The 18,692-nt window shown below is 42.6% G+C and overlaps 1 protein-coding gene across 2 annotated transcripts in view; it reads right to left on the bottom strand.

Moving 5' to 3' along the window:
• The window catches only part of Pdgfrl (platelet derived growth factor receptor like), a 56,359-nt gene extending 42,449 nt beyond the window's left edge, over positions 1-13,910 (bottom strand). The window contains exons 1-2 of one of the 2 annotated variants that reach the window (XM_045132048.1): positions 13,730-13,910; positions 4,946-5,243 (exon numbers count right to left, since the gene is read on the bottom strand). In XM_045132048.1, coding sequence (XP_044987983.1) covers positions 4,946-5,243; positions 13,730-13,784 — 353 coding nt within the window. In that variant the 5' untranslated portion in view covers positions 13,785-13,910. The remainder of the gene's footprint in view (positions 1-4,945; positions 5,244-13,729) is intronic. The other variant, XM_004666364.2, reaches the window with a different exon arrangement.
• Between the last annotated feature and the right edge of the window lie 4,782 nt (positions 13,911-18,692).

Genomic DNA, 18,692 nt, shown 5'->3' with positions numbered 1-18,692 from the left:
GTGTTAAGTGGAATAAGCCATTCCCAGACAGGTACAGGTCCTGTATGATCCCACTCAATGAAGGTATCTATGCAGCTAGACTCAAAGGGCTGAGGAGATGGCTCAGCCATTAAAGGCAATTGCTTACAAAGTCTACCAGCCAGATCTCAATTTCCTAAAGTATCCAGGCTCAGAAAAAGAGGCAGCATGGTGGTTATCAGGGGCAGTGGGAAGAGAGGGGAAATAGATAACTGTTCAATGGGTAGAAAGTTTCAGTCATTCAAGATAGAAAAGTTCTGGAGATCTATTGTGCAATGTGTTAGCAATAATGCTCTATGCTATCAACTTACAAAATTGTTTATAGGGGCTGGAGGTAGGGCATTTGCTTAGCACACATGAGGCTCTGGGTTCAATCCCATCAGCACATACACACAATACAAGTATTTAGTGGGTAAATTTTTGTTATGTGCTTTACCAAGTGCATGCACACATTTGTAAGTATATATAGCACTGAACTTTTCCAGTTTTCTTTAAAGTGTATCTAATACATTTTTCTCTCTTATTATACCCTTCATGTGTGGAGAAGAAATGGGAAGAATTGACTCCCTCTCATGGTCCACCCACCAGATAACCAATGAAGCCTTAAGAAGAACTTTACATTACCATATTTGAGATGCCACAGGATATAGTCAGAATCAAGATGTGAAAGGATGACACATTGTCAGGCTGATACATAGCTATTACTTCCACATGCATCTTGAATCATTCCTTCTATAAGCTGTGTGTGTATACACAAAAGAAAGGCAGGGTTTTGGGAGGGTGTAGAATTTTACCATTTTCAGTCACAAAGCATGCAACACTAAATGCCAAGCACTCAGTGGAAAATGCAGACGTTAAAAAAAAGTACCCAAGGGAGGGAGAAGGGTGAGGGGTAGCACAAAACTGAACCCAATTGGATTTGGTACCATAGAATTGTGTATCATTGAAGATAGACTAAAAGGTTGAACCATCAACAGGACCTTATGGGGAGTACCTGGATTGGAGGGCCCTGGAGAGGGTGAGATGAAGCCTGACTTTAAATTTCTCCCATTTCCTTTTTTTTTCTTTTTTCTATCTTCTTTCTTTTTCCTTGGTACTGGCCTATAACTCCCAGTACCAGGATGCAACTAACACTCACAATTAACTATTGATCAGAGACCTACAAGGTTTCCTAAAACAAGACAGATTTCTGTCAGAGCACTTGATTACCCACCAGAGGTTAGTGGTAAGACCCTACTGCTGAAGATACCACATGCTATCGGTACGGAACATGGAGTGACCTCCATGTTCACCTTTTCCTTTTCCTTTTTTCCCTCTCTCCCCAGACCCATCTGTCACCAGGTGTAGCCACTGCAGTCTTCTTAAGAGTCTGCCTTCTGCCCAGATCCTTCCATAGCCTGGCTCTACCTCTTCCATCCTTACAAGGGAAATCCTTTCTACTGAAGAAGGAGGAGCTTGGTCTCTCCTTGCTTAACACTTAGCCAACTGATCCTTCTCCCAGCACTGAGACCCACCTTTGACTTGTGGAGATGGTCTTGAGGTCCTTGGAGATTGGTTGAAAGTTTCAGGCTCCTGGACCTTGGAATGTGCTGCTCTCCTTGTCTGGAGCATTCCCAGTCCAGACCTCTTTTCATGCCTCACTTAAGTCCAGGTAACACTTTTTCTGGGACAAACATAACAGACTTTGCAGGGTATTGTTTGCATGGTGCATACTGATTCTTTGTTGCAAACCTCTGCATACTGATAACTGTTTGGTCAGGTTTTTTTTTTTAAGAATTTATTAGTTATGGACATACTTAGTATATAAACAGTGTATGTTGGTGCTATCTTTTCCCTCATCCCTGTCCCTTTTCCAAAGGGACCTTCTTCACTGGGGCTGCAGGTCATCCCCATGGGTATTGTGGCCATGCACTGTGGAGGCAGCCATAGTTTATGGGGAAGAGGCGATATCTCTGTGCATAATGTCCCAACTTGTGGCTCTAACAATCTTTCTGCCCCCTCTTCTGCAAAATTCCCTGAGCCATGTTGGGTCCATTTTAAGTCTGATTCAGTGATAGGGAGCCTCTGGAATCTCTGCTTTGGTGGGTGTTGAGTATCTTCAGGTTCTATCTCCTTCACCCTTGTGCTGACATCTGGTTCACCAAGAAAGCATCACTCTTGCTCATTTCCACAATTCCTCTGTACATTCAGCTGGAGCCATGGCGACATGTGATGAGTTGTTTCTCTCCTCAGATCCTGCTCTCATCTTAAAAAAGAAGGATATTCTCCAACAGAGAGTAAAGTCAGCACAGGTTAAGTGGGATAACCATTATTAGTTTAAAGAGAATTTAATGGGTGTGGACCCTCTAGTAGCCCAAGATTAGTGAGGATATTGGAAAGCAAAATCATTATTTGGATATGTTTCTCAGTTCCAGATATGGGTTCCTTTCCACTGAGCATATCTGTTAGCCAATCCTAGAGCAGTTGGTTACCCACCATGGCTGTGTGCCACTATTGCACTCGTGCAAACATCATGTCAGATTGTTAGCTTCTGAGTAGCTTAGACTTCAAGTTGCTTGGACAGATGTTGGCCACTTTCCCCAGTAACTCATGTAGTGCTTTCTATCACTAGATGAGCTAATTGGGGACTGGCTGCCTTCCAGATTCCAGCCAGTATGCACCATGCAAACAATACCCTGCAAAGTCTGTTATGTTTGTCCCAGAAAAAGTGTTACCTGGACTTAAGTGAGGCATGAAAAGAGGTCTGGACTGGGAATGGTCCAGACAAGGAGAGCAGCACATTCCAAGGTCCAGGAGCCTGAAACTTTCAATCAATCTCCAAGGACCTCAAGACCATCTCCACAAGTCAAAGGTCAAAGGTGGGTCTCAGTGCTGGGAGAAGGATCAGTTGGCTAAGTGTTAAGCAAGGAGAGACCAAGCTCTGCCTTCTTCAGTAGAAAGGACTTCCCTTGTAAGGATGGAAGAGGTAGAGCCAGGCTATGGAAGGATCTGGGCAGAAGGCAGACTCTTAAGAAGATGCAGTGGCTACACATGGTGACAGATGGGTCTGGGGAGAGAGGGAAAAAAGGAAAAGGAAAAGTAAAAGGAAAAGGTGAAGATGATGCTGAATTTCGGGCTTAGCAAGTAGGAGTGGTGAGTTCCTGCAAAGGTGGAGTTCGTGTGGAAAAATGAGTCTGTCATGGACATGCAGAATTTCAGATGCCTGCATTCACATTCCTCCTCCCTTTACTGTTATCCCAATGAGACATTCCTGTCACTCCTAGGTTTTTCCATTGCAAATTATAGAAAATAAGGGTACAGTGTTAGAATTATGTCATCCCATTCCCATTCTTGGAATCCCAGAAGGAAACCAAGGCCCAAAGAATTTAGTCAACTTTTCCAAAGATACACCAGCTTCTAATTGCACACATTCCTCACCCAGTATTTAAGGCTCTGCCCAGTACCTTTTGAAACATAGTCTTCTTTCTTGCTTCATATAGTTTTGTCGTTGTTTATTTTTTGTGATGCTGAGGGCAAGCAAAAACTCTACCTCTGAGCTACAGCCCCAGAGTCTTTTCACAGTTCCTCTTATCATCTTCACCACTTTCCTTGTAAGAGCCTATCTCCAGGAAATGGTCATTTAAACATGAGGAACTGGGCTGGAATGACGGCTCAGTAGATGAAGTGCTTGCTGAGCAAGCATGACCTGGGTTTAGACCCCTCATAGAATTCACATAGCATGAATCCTGGCCTTTGTGGTGCCTGTCTATAATCCCAGGGCTGGGGGTGGGGAGAGACAGGAAATCCCCAGGTTTCACCCGCTAGCTAGACTAGACAAATTGGTGAGCTCTACATTCTGGCCTCCACATGCGTTGTTGCAGTCAGGTTCGCATTGCTGGCAGAAATAACCTGACTAAGAGTGGCTTTTGGGGAAAAAAAAAAAGGTTTATTTTGGCTTACAGACTTGAGGGGAAGCTCCATGGTGGTAGGGGAAAATGAGGGCATGAGCAGAGGGTGCATATCACCCCCTGGCCAACATCAGATGGACAAGAGGAACAGGAGAGTGTGCCAAACACTGGCAAAGGGAAACTGGCTATAATTCCATAAGCCTGCCCCCAATAATACACTCCCTCCAGGAGGTGCTAATTCCCAAATCTCTATCAGCTGGGAACCTAGCATTCGGAACACCAAATTTATGGGGGACACCTGAATCAAGCCACCACATGAGTCCACACACATTTGAACACGTATATACCCATATGCACATCACATATACATACACACAAAAAACATGAGAAATTGTTGACCTTTGTACCAGTTACATATTCACAAAGTAGCAGCAATCACAAAGAACTAACAAGTTTAAAAGTTAAACTGATCTTTTTGTGATTTGTTCATAGGATTCCCATTAGGTCACTTCAGTTGTCCTTATGATTGCTTATAAAACAGCATGAAATATGGAATGGGTTACTTTTCAACAAATGAGTTCATACATATTTGTTATGTGCATTATAATTTCCTATACAATTTTGAGTTCTTAAGTAGGCTCTTTCTTTCCTTCTTCCTTCCTTCCTTCCTTCCTTCCTTCCTTCCTTCCTTCCTTCCTTCCTTCCTTCCTTTCTTTCTTTCTTTTTGGTAGGGTCTCACTCTAGCTCAGGCTGACCTGGAATTCACTATGTAGTCTGAGGGTGGCCTTGAACTCACAGCAATCCTCCTACCTCAACCTGGCAAGTGCTGGGATTAAAGGCGTGCGCTACTATACCCAGCAAGATTTACAATTCTTAACTGAGGGAAGATTTAAAAGTCAGTAACTTTCATTCACTCAGCTTTTGTTTTTGTAATCTATTAGGGTGAGGTGACAGATGTCAGAGGCAAGGTAATATTGAAGGAGGAAAGAAGATGAAACCCTTAACCCAACACAAATAAAAAGAACCACAGCCATGCTTACCTGAGGCGGGAGTCCTTAAAAGTGTCGAGGTATGCAGGATAGCTCCATTCAATTTTATTTCCTTTGCAGCGAAGCTCTATGGTTTGCCCAGCCATCAGACTCACGGTGGCAGCAGGCTTCTGGAAGCGACCTCTATCCATCATTTGTATCATGATAGATGGACTCTTTTGTGTTGGATCAGCAGAGTCCCTGTCCTTAATTTTAGGAATTTTGGGTTTCACCTTTTTGTTGGCAGGTTTGATTCTGTTTTCTCCTTGCTCCTTTGGTCGCTTGTGCTTGGGAGGGTGTTGTCCAGCAACTGTCCAATGAGAGGAGAGCAATGGAATGGATGGCATTCCCAGAGCAGGTGACTTTAAGATTCCCCTCCCCTAATTTATGTCAAAATCATTTTCAGTAATAATCATAGAGCTACCATTATTTTCTTGGCCCACCCTTTCTGAAAACAATAAATAAAAAGCATATTTGAGTTTCAAAAATATTCAAATTCATCAAAATATGAACTAAAATTTCCCCTTATAAAACCAAACCATTGTCCTTGAGTCCATGCTGTGCTTCAGTTGTCATCATTTAGAAGCGCAGAATCAAAGCTACTCAAAATGTTTCTGGTCTCAGCCATTCCTGTGCTTGGTGTTCAGTTTGATTCTACTATATAAATGCAGTGTTATGCTGACTCTTGGGCTTGGCAACACAAATACTACCAGAAGTATATTCAAATGACTTCAAAACATTATGGACTGTCTCTCAAAAGGAAGCATAGAGAGAGGGTTTCTGTGTTCGCCAGGGGCTGATAGTGTCCATATGAAATACATAGTCTGTTAAAGAATAAATATCATAAATATCAACTTGAAGGTTACGTAAGTTAACCAAACTCAATTGTAGTAATGGTTTAGAGTTTAGACATGAACTACTTTTGGAGGACTATTTTATCACCAACATTGTTGAAAGTTGCCAGTAAATTGTGAATATAAAATGCTGACCTACTTTATGTTGGCTTTATTTTTGTTTTTGTCTCCTTGATAGACAAGGCATCCATTGTAGCACACATTCTAGGATACTTGCTCCTACTTCTGGAGTCCTCTGGGTTCCAAAATCTCAACCAATTCCCTTCCCTCCATGAAGCTGGCCAGTTGTGCCTCCCCCTGAAAAGATGTACAAGCAACTAAACCATTAAGTTCCAGTCAGATCATCCATCTGCATAAGAGCAAAGTGTGTCAATATATGATCACAGAATTACATAGGCTCCAGACTTACAGGATCTTTAGTATCATCTAGCTAAATTCCTTTTCTGTGGCCTCAGAGCCAGTTGTAACCAGACTCCTAAACATGCCACCCTCAAATCTCCTCTTATTTCACTTCCTTCTTCTACTCTAATGTCTCTGGTACAAGTCCTATTGAGCTTAATTAATCTTTGCACAAAGTACAGTTGTGTCCTTGAACATGATTCTCCAAGACAGGAGAGTACAATATTTGATATTTACCCAGCACCTGCCAAACCTGAATAAACCCTGGTTTGTTCTAACAAACAGTGCCTCTCCTGTATAAGTCCCTATGATGGCTAATCTTGATTGTCAATTTGATGGGATTTTGAACCACCTGGAAGATACACCTGTGGGTGTGCCTATGAGAGCACTTCCAGAGAGGTTTAACTGAGGAGGGTAGACTTACCCTGAATGTGGGAAGCCATGCCTTCCCACTATGATGCACCAAATACCCTCTAACCATGAGCCCACATCACTTCTTCCTTTTTAGGTTGCTTTTGTCATGTATTTCATCACAGCAATGAACAAACCCCTAACTCCCTAACTTCCAATTAGCAGAGACTCTATAGCCATATCAGATGGACAGATGTTCCTTAATTCAACATAGTCAATTATGAAAGATGTCCTTCAGCTTTTCAATATGGTAGAAGTCACATTTTTTTCCTAAAGAGAAAAGACTTATCATGATGATGTCAAGTACTCTGTGCCCCATAAACATTATGCCTATGAGCTTGGCTTCTCTTTAGATTGATGTCTAATTATGCATGTTTTAATAAATCATGTTATAGGAATTCCAGTGGTCAGAAATGGTAATAATCTACTGTAAATCCTATGGAATTTAGGCATCCAGTGCTATTTATCTGGCTTTCTGATCAGATCCTGAAGCACTATGCTACTCAGCCACATTATAATTATGTGACTTTTGGGATATTATGTACTTTTTAGGGTATCATGCATCCAAATATTTGCTACTCTACCTGAAATCACAATTTTACATTTCAAAAATATTTTATTTACTTATCTATTTGAGAGAGAGAGAGAGAGAGAGAGAGAGAGAGAGAGAGAGAGAGAGAGAGAGAGAGAATGGGTATGTCAAGGCTTCCAGCCACTATAAATAAACTCCAGATGCATGAACCACATCATGCATCTGGCTTACATGGGCACTGGGGAATTGAGCTTGGGTACTTAAGCTTTGTAGGCAAGTGCCTTAACTGATAAGCCATCTCTCCAGCCCTAATTTGACCATTTGACCAAATAGACTCATCAGTTGATATAACTGTATAATTGGTCTAGGTACCTGACTACAAAACTTATTAATGCTTTGATGATAATGGCACTAAGTTGAAGAAGAGACTGAAGGTGTATCTTAGTGCCAGAAAATGTACTTATGTTTAAGGCTCTAAGTTCAACCCCTAACAACCATTTTCCAAAAGCAGCCATATTACAATATGACTTCAGCCTAACTATGAAAAGTAGTTATATTTCAAGCACCTGAACAATGTAAGAGTTTATATTGTGAGTAAAATAAAATTCATTACCATTGCATTTTTTAAATTAAATTTGATTTATTAGTTTTCTTTTTACCATTGCATTTTTTGAGGCTATTTTCTAGAGACCATAAAATATTATTATTGCCTTCAGGTCCTGGGAAGTTACCTGCCTCTCTCTATCTCATCTTCCTTGTGTGTAGAATGAGAAGGGTTGTCGTGATAACTAAGTTGAAGCAATTAAAATGCAGAGAACAGTAACTGGCTTTGTGTGAACTGATGGTGGAGGGAAATAGCTCACTATTCTTAATAATTTACAGGTGCAAGTAGCTCACCCTCAGTCATCCAGAAGATGGGAAAAGCCAAGTCCCCTTTCTCTAAGTCTAGAGCTTCTCCACATCATGTGTTGCTTCTCCTTTCACTTAGAGATTATCAGTCTTGTCCATTTACTTATTTGTACAAACCTCAGGCACAACATTGTTGCCTAAGAAGATTCTTTGTTTGACAGACCTTAACAAAATGTCCCAAGTCAGAGTTGGATGCTGGGGGTGTTACCACAGGAGCAGAGATGATTTTCCAGGGCATACAGTAACACCTCCCAGTGAAGAGATGCCATCAAGAGCTACCAATGAATGAACACATCTTACAGAGCGAGAAGCAAGCAGGAAAAGGACAAAGGTTATTTAATTAAATGTGACCCAGCTACTAAGCTCTCTAGCTTCTTGGACTTGTGTTGGAGGAGAGAATGAATTCATTAGCAGAATCTTGGCTCTTTGGGGAAGTTCCATGTTAGATAAGATTATCAACATCAAGAGCCATAGCTGTTTTTTTTTTTTTTTGTTGTTGTTTTTTTGTTTTTTCAGCTTCTTGGTGGGCAGGTAGCCATGATGAAGGCAGGGGTGGTTCCATGTAATCACACTATTAATGTCTGAATTGGCTCAGGCATTCCCCAGGCAGCTGTTTGAACTGACTGACATCTACTCTCACTTCTTCATGCTTCCTGTACTACCTCTGTAGGAGCAGGTATTCCTTTCCTGAGAACAAAGCTGAGAAATTGGGAGAGTGACAACTAGGGAAATATGAAACCTACTGTTCCCTTGTTTCTTATAGAATCTAACACCCACATACACACATACCTCTGAACATTTCTTAAAATATTGTTTTTATAAAATAACAAAGAATTGGCCACTTCTATTCCAGGATAGAACATGAGGCATTTTCTAGAACATCTATTGAACATACTCTCTTGGTTCCCAGTGCAACCATGCTGTCTTGAGTCTTCTCCTAACCCCTGCAGTTTTCTTGTGAGTCTTCCTACTTCCTCTTCCTGTCCTGTGCCATTTGAGTTCCCCAGGATTTGTCTTGAAAATTCTGTCAAAGCACATTCCAGTGACTTCACACTGTATCACTGTCTCAAGGCTCTAGCAGCATCATATTCCCAAAGCCAACTCGCTCCTATCCTGACCTTATCTTGACATTCCAGAACCAAATATTCTACCTCTTACTCAGTGCTGTCACTTGGAAAACTAGTAGGCATTTCAAATTTACCAGCTCCAAACTGAACTCTGGCCCCACAGATCTGCTCCTTCCCCAGGGTTCCCTTTATCCACAGACAGCAACTTTTTTTACACAGTCACTCAAGACAAAACCCTTAGTCTTGCTTCACCCTCCCCCACCCTTAAACCACATCCATTACAGCAGAAAATCCTTTTAGTTTTGCATTCAAAGTAGACCTTGGAGACAGTTTCTTTCCCTCCATCTACTGCTACCATTCCTGGCCAACACACTTTCACCCAGATTATTAGCATCCTCCTTCTGTCAGTTCCTGTGTCCACCCTACCACTTGTAATCTTTTTGTTTGTTATTTGGTTTTTTGAGATAGGGTCTCACTGTTGCCCAAGCTGACCTGGAATTCACTATGAGTCTCATGGTGGCCTTGAACTCACGATGATTCTCCTACCTCTGCTTCCCTATGCCTGGCTGCCAATTGTAATCTTTAAAAGCTAAGTCAGACCATGGTTTCTTCTCTGCTCAGAACACTGCAGTCACCTTTATCTAACATGGAAGAAAGTGCTGTCTCCCATGCCCTTGAAGGCATTGCCTTCTCCTATGTCACATCCCAGTAGTCCTTCAGCTATCCTGGGCACTGGGACAAGCCCACAGTCTGTTTGGCTCTTCTTTGTGACGCATGAACTTCAGGCAGGCCTCTCACTTCTCATCCAAACAGCTCTCACTGCTCTCTCTCATGCCCTAGTTGGGTTATTTCTTGAACCGTGTCCCTCAGAGAAATACATTGAAATCCTAACTCCTGGTACCTGACAATAGGACTTACTGTGGGTGGGGGTCCTGGCATATGAGATTATGATCATATGAGGTTTTAGGATCGTCTCTCATCCAATGTGACTGATGCCCACACAAGGAGAGGCATACACAGAGAGACCAATGCCACATCAAGATACAGAGACACAGAGAAGACAGGCATATGAAAAAGAGATAGAGACTGGAGTCATGCCATTGTAAGCAAAGGGGCTGCTGGATGTTACTAGAAGATAGGAAGAGGCTCTAAGGGTTCTCTGACTGTAGTATCAGAAGCAGTAAGGCCCTAATGGTATTTTGATTTTGGATTTCTGACCTCCATAACTAAGAGGGGATAAAACTCTATTGTTTTAAACCATTCTGTTCATAGTGTGAATTGAACATCCATAACCTAAAAATCAGAAATTAAAAAAATTCTCCAAAATCTAAAACATGTTGAATGCCAATATGGAAGTGGAACATTCCACACCTGACCTCAAGTGCTATGTCAGTCAGAATGTGGATGCACTAAAAATATTGTCCCAAACCACCTCAGGTTATATGTTTAAGGAATGCATGCAACAAATGTACTTCATGTTAAAACTTGGGTTCTATTCCCAAGACATCTGCTTATGTATATGTGAATATTTCAAAATATGGGAAAATTTTGAAAACAGAATTGCCTCTGTTCTCAGGAATTTCTGAAAGAGCTGTAATATCACAGCAGCCTTTAGGTATACCCTGATTAATGACGTTTGTGCCAATTTTAAGTTCTTGAAATTGTATCATTACTTGTTAATTATTGTCTGTCTTCTCATTTCATTATGAATATTAGGAAGACATGGCTTTTCTTCCTTGTCCAGAGAAACTCATCATTCCTCGGGACTTTTTTCACTCTGATAGCCAGATCTCTCACTCTTGCTTGCAAATCAATCCTTAATTGGCCACTGAAGGTGATTTTATATGACAAACCTATAGGCTCAGATCCTAAATGGTTTGAAAAGCTCATTATTTGCACTCATGAGCAAGGAGGTCTATACAACTCTTTATTCATTACAAAGGTTTCTGGAATATTTTTCTAAAGAGTAAAATTGAGGTGCAAATGTGGTAAATGGTCATGGCTGACAGATCATGGTCCTGTATCACTCTCCTTACCTACTTGAAGATCTGGCTCCCCCACATCTGGTGATGAATCTCTTGATGCTCTCAGAAAGAAAATGCTTTTGTAAGATACTGAAGGTGAAATCAACATGGATAGAGGTGCTGGTAGAACACAGAAGTAACAAGTCAACATGTATGCCCTGGTATTTGCCCTTGACAGTGACTAAGGATATGTCAGATGATCAGAAGTCCATGGTGTGATTTTGTACCACTGACTGTGCAAGTGTTAGTACACTCAGCAGCATCTACCTTACAAAAATACTAAAAATCAGGTGCTGTGAGTGATGCCTGACTGTAACTAATATCTTAGTCTATTTAGTCACCGTTTTCTTGACACAGATAGAATACATACCCTTTCAGTCCTCCTCGTTAGGGAAAGAAATAACATTATTTCTTTTTTTAAAAAAATTATTTATTTATTTATTTGAGAGCGACAGACACAGAGAGAAAGACAGATAGAGGGACAGAGAGAGAGAGAATGGGCGCGCCAGGGCTTCCAGCCTCTGCAAACGAACTCCAGACACGTGCGCCCCCTTGTGCATCTGGCTAACGTGGGACCTGGGGAACCGAGCCTCGAACCGGGGTCCTTAGGCTTCACAGGCAAGTGCTTAACCGCTAAGCCATCTGTCCAGCCCAGAAATAACATTATTTCTAAAAAGTGATTATTTTAGAATTGGGCAAGGCAAATATCACTGGTTAGAACAGATGTCCATCCTCATGTGTACTTGGAGGGAAAGCTCTTTCTTTGAGATGCTTCTTTCCCACATGTGGTCACATAACTGAAAGGACAGTCATAGCCTTGTGCCTGCAGTTTTTGCTCTGGGATGGCTCAACTGGCAGCATATCCTGATCTGCCAATCAGAGACCAGCAGAAGAAGGGCTCCCTGTATAACTCATTCTCACTGGTTGGTTCTGACCCCATCACCACATACTCACAACAAAGAAAAGTTCTTGATAGTGTTAGGAAACAACTATGTAACTTAAGGAAGCAGATTAACCTTTTTACCAGTGGTCTACACATTTTTACCAGTGGTCTGCACACCATATGCATGTACTTGTTAAAAGCAAAACCCCAGAGCTAGCATTACATTCAAAGCTTAATCAGTAACTACTTACAAAATTTTTGTTCTGTATTCAACTTTCCTTGATTGTTTCATAAATGGTTATAATTTGTATGAAATGCAATTTGTTTAAATATATGCTGACTTATTTAGGCAGATGTTTGCAATAACTCTCATGGCCTCAGCACAGGTTTGCTGAAGCCACCTTCTGAATCTCTACAACTGGTATCTTGGGTATAAACATGATGAATGGACTATTTGAAATTATTTTGTCTGGATATCTCCTGTCCTATTAAAAAAAATGATACCGAATTTTGTATTTGCTTCACTCTAGCAATCAGATGTGAAGGCCTGCCAGGAGGAGTTCAATATTGCATTTTATAAACTCAGGCAATGCCAACTTCTGTCTGGGCAGAACAATTGTTTCTCACTCAGTAGAAATGCTGCCCATACTCAGCAGGGGCCTAGACTTGCTCAAGTTCAAGTGCCACACACACCTTCAACTTTGCAAACTAGAATATGGTATTTTTGGGTAAATGCCTGCAGTTTCATAAGATAGATTGAGGAGCACTTGAAATGTGAGCCAGGTTGAGCTGGCTCTTGCATGAGGTTGCATAACAGCAAAAGCTGCTTTTAAACCAAATCTGAGCAAATTTCAAGGGTGGGTTGAGGATAGCAGGATGTGACCAGATGAAAGACCAACTGTACAGATAATACCAATTAAACAAATGGAACAACTAAAATAATTAGATGGTAACAATAATTTGCATGTAGTATACATAACAATACTACTACTACTACACACACAGCAAACCGTGATCCTATGGTTACAGTAGTGTCACACGTTCCAAGGCTGGCACACATTTTAAAAAGCATTTTTAAAGTGATGAAAGACAGCCATATGCGATACCAAAACAACAACAAAACCCTCATTTTCTTCATCTTTTCCTACCCAACTATACCAAATGTAACAGTTATGGAGTTTTGATTTGTTTTGCAGTTTCATGCAGAATGTTTTGGTTAAAGACCTAGGTAGCAGATGGATTTAAACTCAAGGTAGTACACAAAATAAAAAACAAAACGGGGCTGTAGAGAAGAGCAGAGGACACTGGGGATTTTACACAACTGCCTTGCTAGGTGGCACTCGCCCTCAATAGCACGGTGGTGGAAGCTCTCCCCCGCTCCCCGCTCCAGAGCGTCTCCCACACCGACACGTTGACAGAGGGGCTGGACCAAGGGGCTGGCTGGGGATGCTCGGTTTGCCCTTGGGGAGGTATGGAAAGGTCTGCATGGATTCCTAAGGGTCAAAAGAGTGGTCACCCTTTCTGAGGGCTCTCAAGGGAGGCGGAGGGTGGAAGAAAAGAACTTTTCTAGGTGGTGCCCAGGGTACGGAGCGGCAAGTGAACACAGCCCAGAAACCTACAAGCTAGAGGACCAGCGGTCTGCAGGATAACGGAGGCTGGAGATCCGGGTCGAACAGTGGGCACACTCTGGGTGCTATCCCGCCCACAAGTCACTCACCATCCTCCAGCGCGTCAAGTAGCAGCAGAAGTCCAAGCAACAGCCAAACGTTCATCCTCAGGGCTGGGGACCCGGCGGGGCTGCCGGGGACCGCGGGAGGCGCAGGGCGGCGGGCCGGGGCGCAGGCGAGGCGATGGGCCGGGCCGGGCGCCTGGGACGCCACAGCTGGAGGATTCGGTTTCACCCGGAGGAATATAATTTGGGAGGAAAAAAAATTAGGGCTCCCCCACCCCTTCCTCTTCTTTTTAAAATTCCCAGTGTAATGTGACCTCTCCTGCCCTCTGGCGGAAAAATGAGCGCAGCGCTATTTCCCGATGCTGGGAGAAAATGAAATGGCCATGAGGATAGTTGCTCCTTGATTTCTCCAGCTTTGACGAAGTTTCCAAGTTCAGGAAGGTCTAGCATAAATCCGCAGATACAGCGGAAACAAGTCACTATAAAGGTCCAAACGGCACCTGTGCTCACCTCGCGTGTTCAAGCGAGGCCTTGATGCTCTGCAAAAAGTGCCTCCTATATTTCTGTTTATCTGCACTCATCAGTAGGCCTTTTGCCTTTGGTTGTCCTGTCTGATCAGAGGTGGGCTGGGCACCCAGGCCTGGACCTGCTGGAACCGTGTATCTGGCTCCAGCTGAGCCACCATCCCAGTGCTGGAGGAGCTGAGCAGGGCTGCCTGCCTGCCATCACAGGGGCTCAAAGCAGGCCAGCTGCTTCGCCAGTGTCCCATCGAGGCTCTGGAGAAATGGCTTGTTTATCTTACAGGCATAAGCCTCATGCTGTAGGCAAGGCATTTTAAATATGTGTTTAGGAGGGCCTGTGCCAAATCATCATCACTTTCCAAGGGATGTATCAGCATACCCCTACTGTGGTACACACTGAGGAGCTAGTATGAAGAGAAAGAAGTAACACAAATGAAAATCTAATTAAACACCGAATTGTAGCATATACACCATCAGTACTAGAAGGGTCCAGAGAGGTGAGAGGAGATTCTACCAAGATAGTTCTAGACTGGTCAACCTTTGGTCAAGAAAACATGGGCTAGAAATAAGGTAGAGCTGATCCTACAGTACTGAATGACCATAAATGAGACAGTGGAGTTAATATGGAAGGCAGGAGGGAAATAGGACTGCATAGTGTGGGGCTGTGGAAGGCAGGCTCTGGAAGGGCAGAAGATTCAGGCATTGTGCAGCTTTCTGTGGAGAAAGGGCATAGATTCCAGCCCTTGTAGACTCACAGAATCAGAGCAGTTTTCAATGGGAGGATGCCTGTTTGTGACCCCACCCAGGGGAGAAGCAGGACCCATAGGCTTCCGGCTTGGATCATCTTATAATTTGCCTTTTTTTTTTTTTTTGAGACAGGATCTTGCTATGTAGCCCAGGCTAACTTCCAATTGTGATCTTTCTATTACTGCCGCCTGAGTGCTGGGATCATAACCAAATGCCACCATACCTCATTCTTACTGTGCTCTTTGATGTACAGTATTTTTACAAATGAGGGCTCATTTGCTGAAAGTAGGGACAGCACTTCTCTCTGAGCTCCCTACAGAAGAAATGCTGTAGTGAAGCACCAACTATTGACTCCCACTCACTTCCTGCAGGAGAAAACAAGAATTCTGTACTGTGTTGTCAGCTCGTGTTGCTGAGGAGAAAAGTTTCCTGGCAAAGTTGGAATAAAAGAAGCCAAGGTTTGGGTTGCAGTTCTGTCATGGATGCTCAGCTTTTGTCATAGCTCTCTTAATTATCTAATTTTGGAGTCTCTCATTCATAAGGAAAATTAAACCTGAGAATTATTTCAGCAGATATTTAATATTAAAGATTTGAAGGATAATACATCTTCTGTGATCATTAGTAATCAATATCAACTTGATTAGATTTAGATTCACCTAGGAGACACAGTTCTGGGCAAGTGTGTGAGGGTTTCTATAGAGAAGTTTAATAGAGAAAGGAACGCTCACCCTGAATATAGGTGACACCATTTTTTGGGCTGGGGCCCTGGAGCAAATAAAAAAGGAAAAAAGGAGAAAGTGAGCTGAGTACCATCATTCATCTCTTTGCTTCCTGACTGCAGATGTATTGTGACCAGCTGCCTCACCGTCCTGCTGCCATGGTTTCTGGCATGGTAGACTATCCACTCTTAAGCAGTTAGCCAAAATACATGTCTTCTCACTCAAGTTGCTTCTTGACAAGTGTTTGGTCACAGCAATGTGAAAAGTAAGTCATCATCCATTATTGCCACATTTATTTATTTATTTATTTTTATTTATTAGAGACAGAGAAAGGGAGAGAGAACACACACACACAGAGAGAAAGAGAGAGAATAAGTGTGCCAGGGCCTCTAGCCACTGCAAATGAACTCCAGACGCATGCGCCACCATGTGCATCTGGTTTATGTGAGACATGGAGAATCAAACCTGGGTCCTTAGGCTTCATGGGCATGTGCCTTAACTGCGAAGTCAACTCTCCAGCCCATTGCCACGTCTAACTCTTTATTGACTATATATATATTTGATCATATTTCCTTGCATTACTTTCTCTTGTCCCCTGTCCCCATCTTCCTTCCATGAGTCCCTTGTATTTCTCAAGTAGTACCTCTTCTACTTTGATGGTTTTTTCATTGTGTATGTGTGTATGTGCCACACTGAATTTAGTTAGGGTTGCCTGCAAGAATGAGTGTGATTACTTACCAGTGTACCTCCAATTTACCAGTGGCTACATTATTGAAGGAAGTGTTTCCTGCTGCCCCAGTAACTAATAACTGCCAATAACTCCTCAGGGAGGCATGTGGGCCTCATAACCTCTTACATGGGGAGGGGCTGGAGAGATTGCTCAGTGGTTAAAGGCACTTTCTTGGAAAGCTAGACAGCTTGGGTTCAATTCCCCAGCACCCACACAAAGCCAGATGCACAAAGTGGCACATGTGTCTGGAGTTCGTTTGCAGTGGTAGGAGGCCCTGGCACACCCATTGTCTCTCTCTCTCTCTCTCTCTCTCTCTATCTGCCTTTTTCTTTCTCTCAGTCTCTTTCTCTCTCTCACATCAATAAATAAAATATTTTAAAATAGGAAAAAGAAAAAGTGATAACAGGGGCAGGGATATGAGGTGAGGAGAGGTCAAATCTAAGTATGTATAAAAGGCCATAAGGAAACCTGTTACTTTGTAAGCTAATTAAAAAACAAAACAAAACATGGTTCTCCTGATCCAGAGGCAGGGGAGTCTCTGAAATTGCTCTTAAATTCTGGAAACTTGGGGTAAGTGGTTTGTAGTTTACCTCATAGATTTGTCAACAGAGATCTTAAGATAAAAAGACAATGATATGAGCCGGATATGGTGGCACATGCTTTTAATCCCAGCACTCGTGAGGTAGAGGTAGGGGGATCACCGTGAGTTCGAGGCCACCCTAAGAATGCATAGTGAATTCCAGATCAGCCTGGGCTAGAGTGAGACCCTACCTTGGAAAACCAAACCAAACCAAAACAAACAACAAAAAAGACAATGATAAGATAAAAATGGAAAACTATTCCATTGAGAAACTTGCAGGAGTGGGTGGGAGTGGATTGCTGCCTGTTATGGTTTGAGTCTGAAATATCCCTTACAGTCTCCTGTGTTTGAACTCCTTACTCCTAGCTGATACTGCTGTTTTGGGAGGTTTTAGAACCTTTGGAAGATGGGAACTTACTGATACAGGAGGAGGACCGTTGACAGTTATAGCTTAGCCCTGATTCTATTCCCACTCTCTGCCTCCTGGTCTAGTTGTGATTTGAGAAATCCCGCCACTAATTACTGCCACCATAGGGCCACTCCCCTATGTCTTCCCCACCATGATAGACTGAACTCTTTGGCACTATGAAGCAAAACAAACCTTTATTCCCTTAAGTTGTGTCTGTGCACTGTCTTGATTAAAGCAACAAATTAAGTAACTAATATGCTATGTAAAAGCAGCAACAAGAAAAACAGCTAAAATTTTAACAAGTTCTTAAAAACTAAATGTGAATGACCACATAACATAAATGACCTAGTCTGCAAGATCATGGTATGTGATGCTGGGGAAACTGGATATCTGTGATGACCCACCAAAGGTTAGTGGTAAGACCCTACTGCTGAAGACACCATATGCGGTTGACACATAACATGGAGTGACATGGCTGAAAGCTGGAAGAGAGTCAGTCCCCAGACAGTCACAGTGTCTAGTGCCAGAAGGTGCTACATGGGCAAATGGGGGAAAATGACCAATATCTGTCCAAGCAACTCATGGTCTAACCTACTTAAGAGCAAATAACCTGTCATGATGCTCACACAAGTGCAATAGTGGCACACAGCCATGGTGGGAAACCAACTACTCTTGATTTGGCTAACTGATCTGCTCAGTGGAATGGGACCCATAGCTGGAGCTGGAAAAAATGTCAGACTCATATCCAAACATGAGTCCACTCTACATTATCAAGCTACCACTAACTGTGGGCTACAAGAGGGCCTACACCTGTTAAATTTTCTATAAAAAAATAAGGGTTACCCCATTTATCTGGTGCTAACTTTACTCTCCTTTGGAGAATCTGCTTCTCTTTTTCACATAGACACAGATCCTAAGGAGAGAACCACCCCATCATACCTCAAAAGGGCCCCAGCTGAAACTAAGAATAATTGGTGAAACAAACAAGAGTGCTGCTTTCTTTGTGAACCTGGTACCAGCACAAGGGTGAAGGAGATCGACACAGAGAACAATCAACTCCTACTATATCAGATATCCAGCAACACAGAGGCTCCCAACACCTTATCACTGAAGCAGACCCAAAATGAACATGGCTCAGGGAAATTTTGTGGAAGAGGGGGCAGAAAGAATGTCAGAGCCACACGTTGGGTCATGATAAGCATTTCCTCCTACCCATAACTGTGGGCTAACTCCAGAATGCATGACCCATATACCTCAACAAGGAAGGGCCAGGGGGAGGGGGTAGGACATGGAGGAGTCTAA

Source organism: Jaculus jaculus, chromosome 1 (genome assembly GCF_020740685.1).
Source record: "Jaculus jaculus isolate mJacJac1 chromosome 1, mJacJac1.mat.Y.cur, whole genome shotgun sequence".
Taxonomy (NCBI): domain Eukaryota; kingdom Metazoa; phylum Chordata; class Mammalia; order Rodentia; family Dipodidae; genus Jaculus; species Jaculus jaculus.
This window is presented reverse-complemented; position numbering and strand designations above follow the sequence as displayed.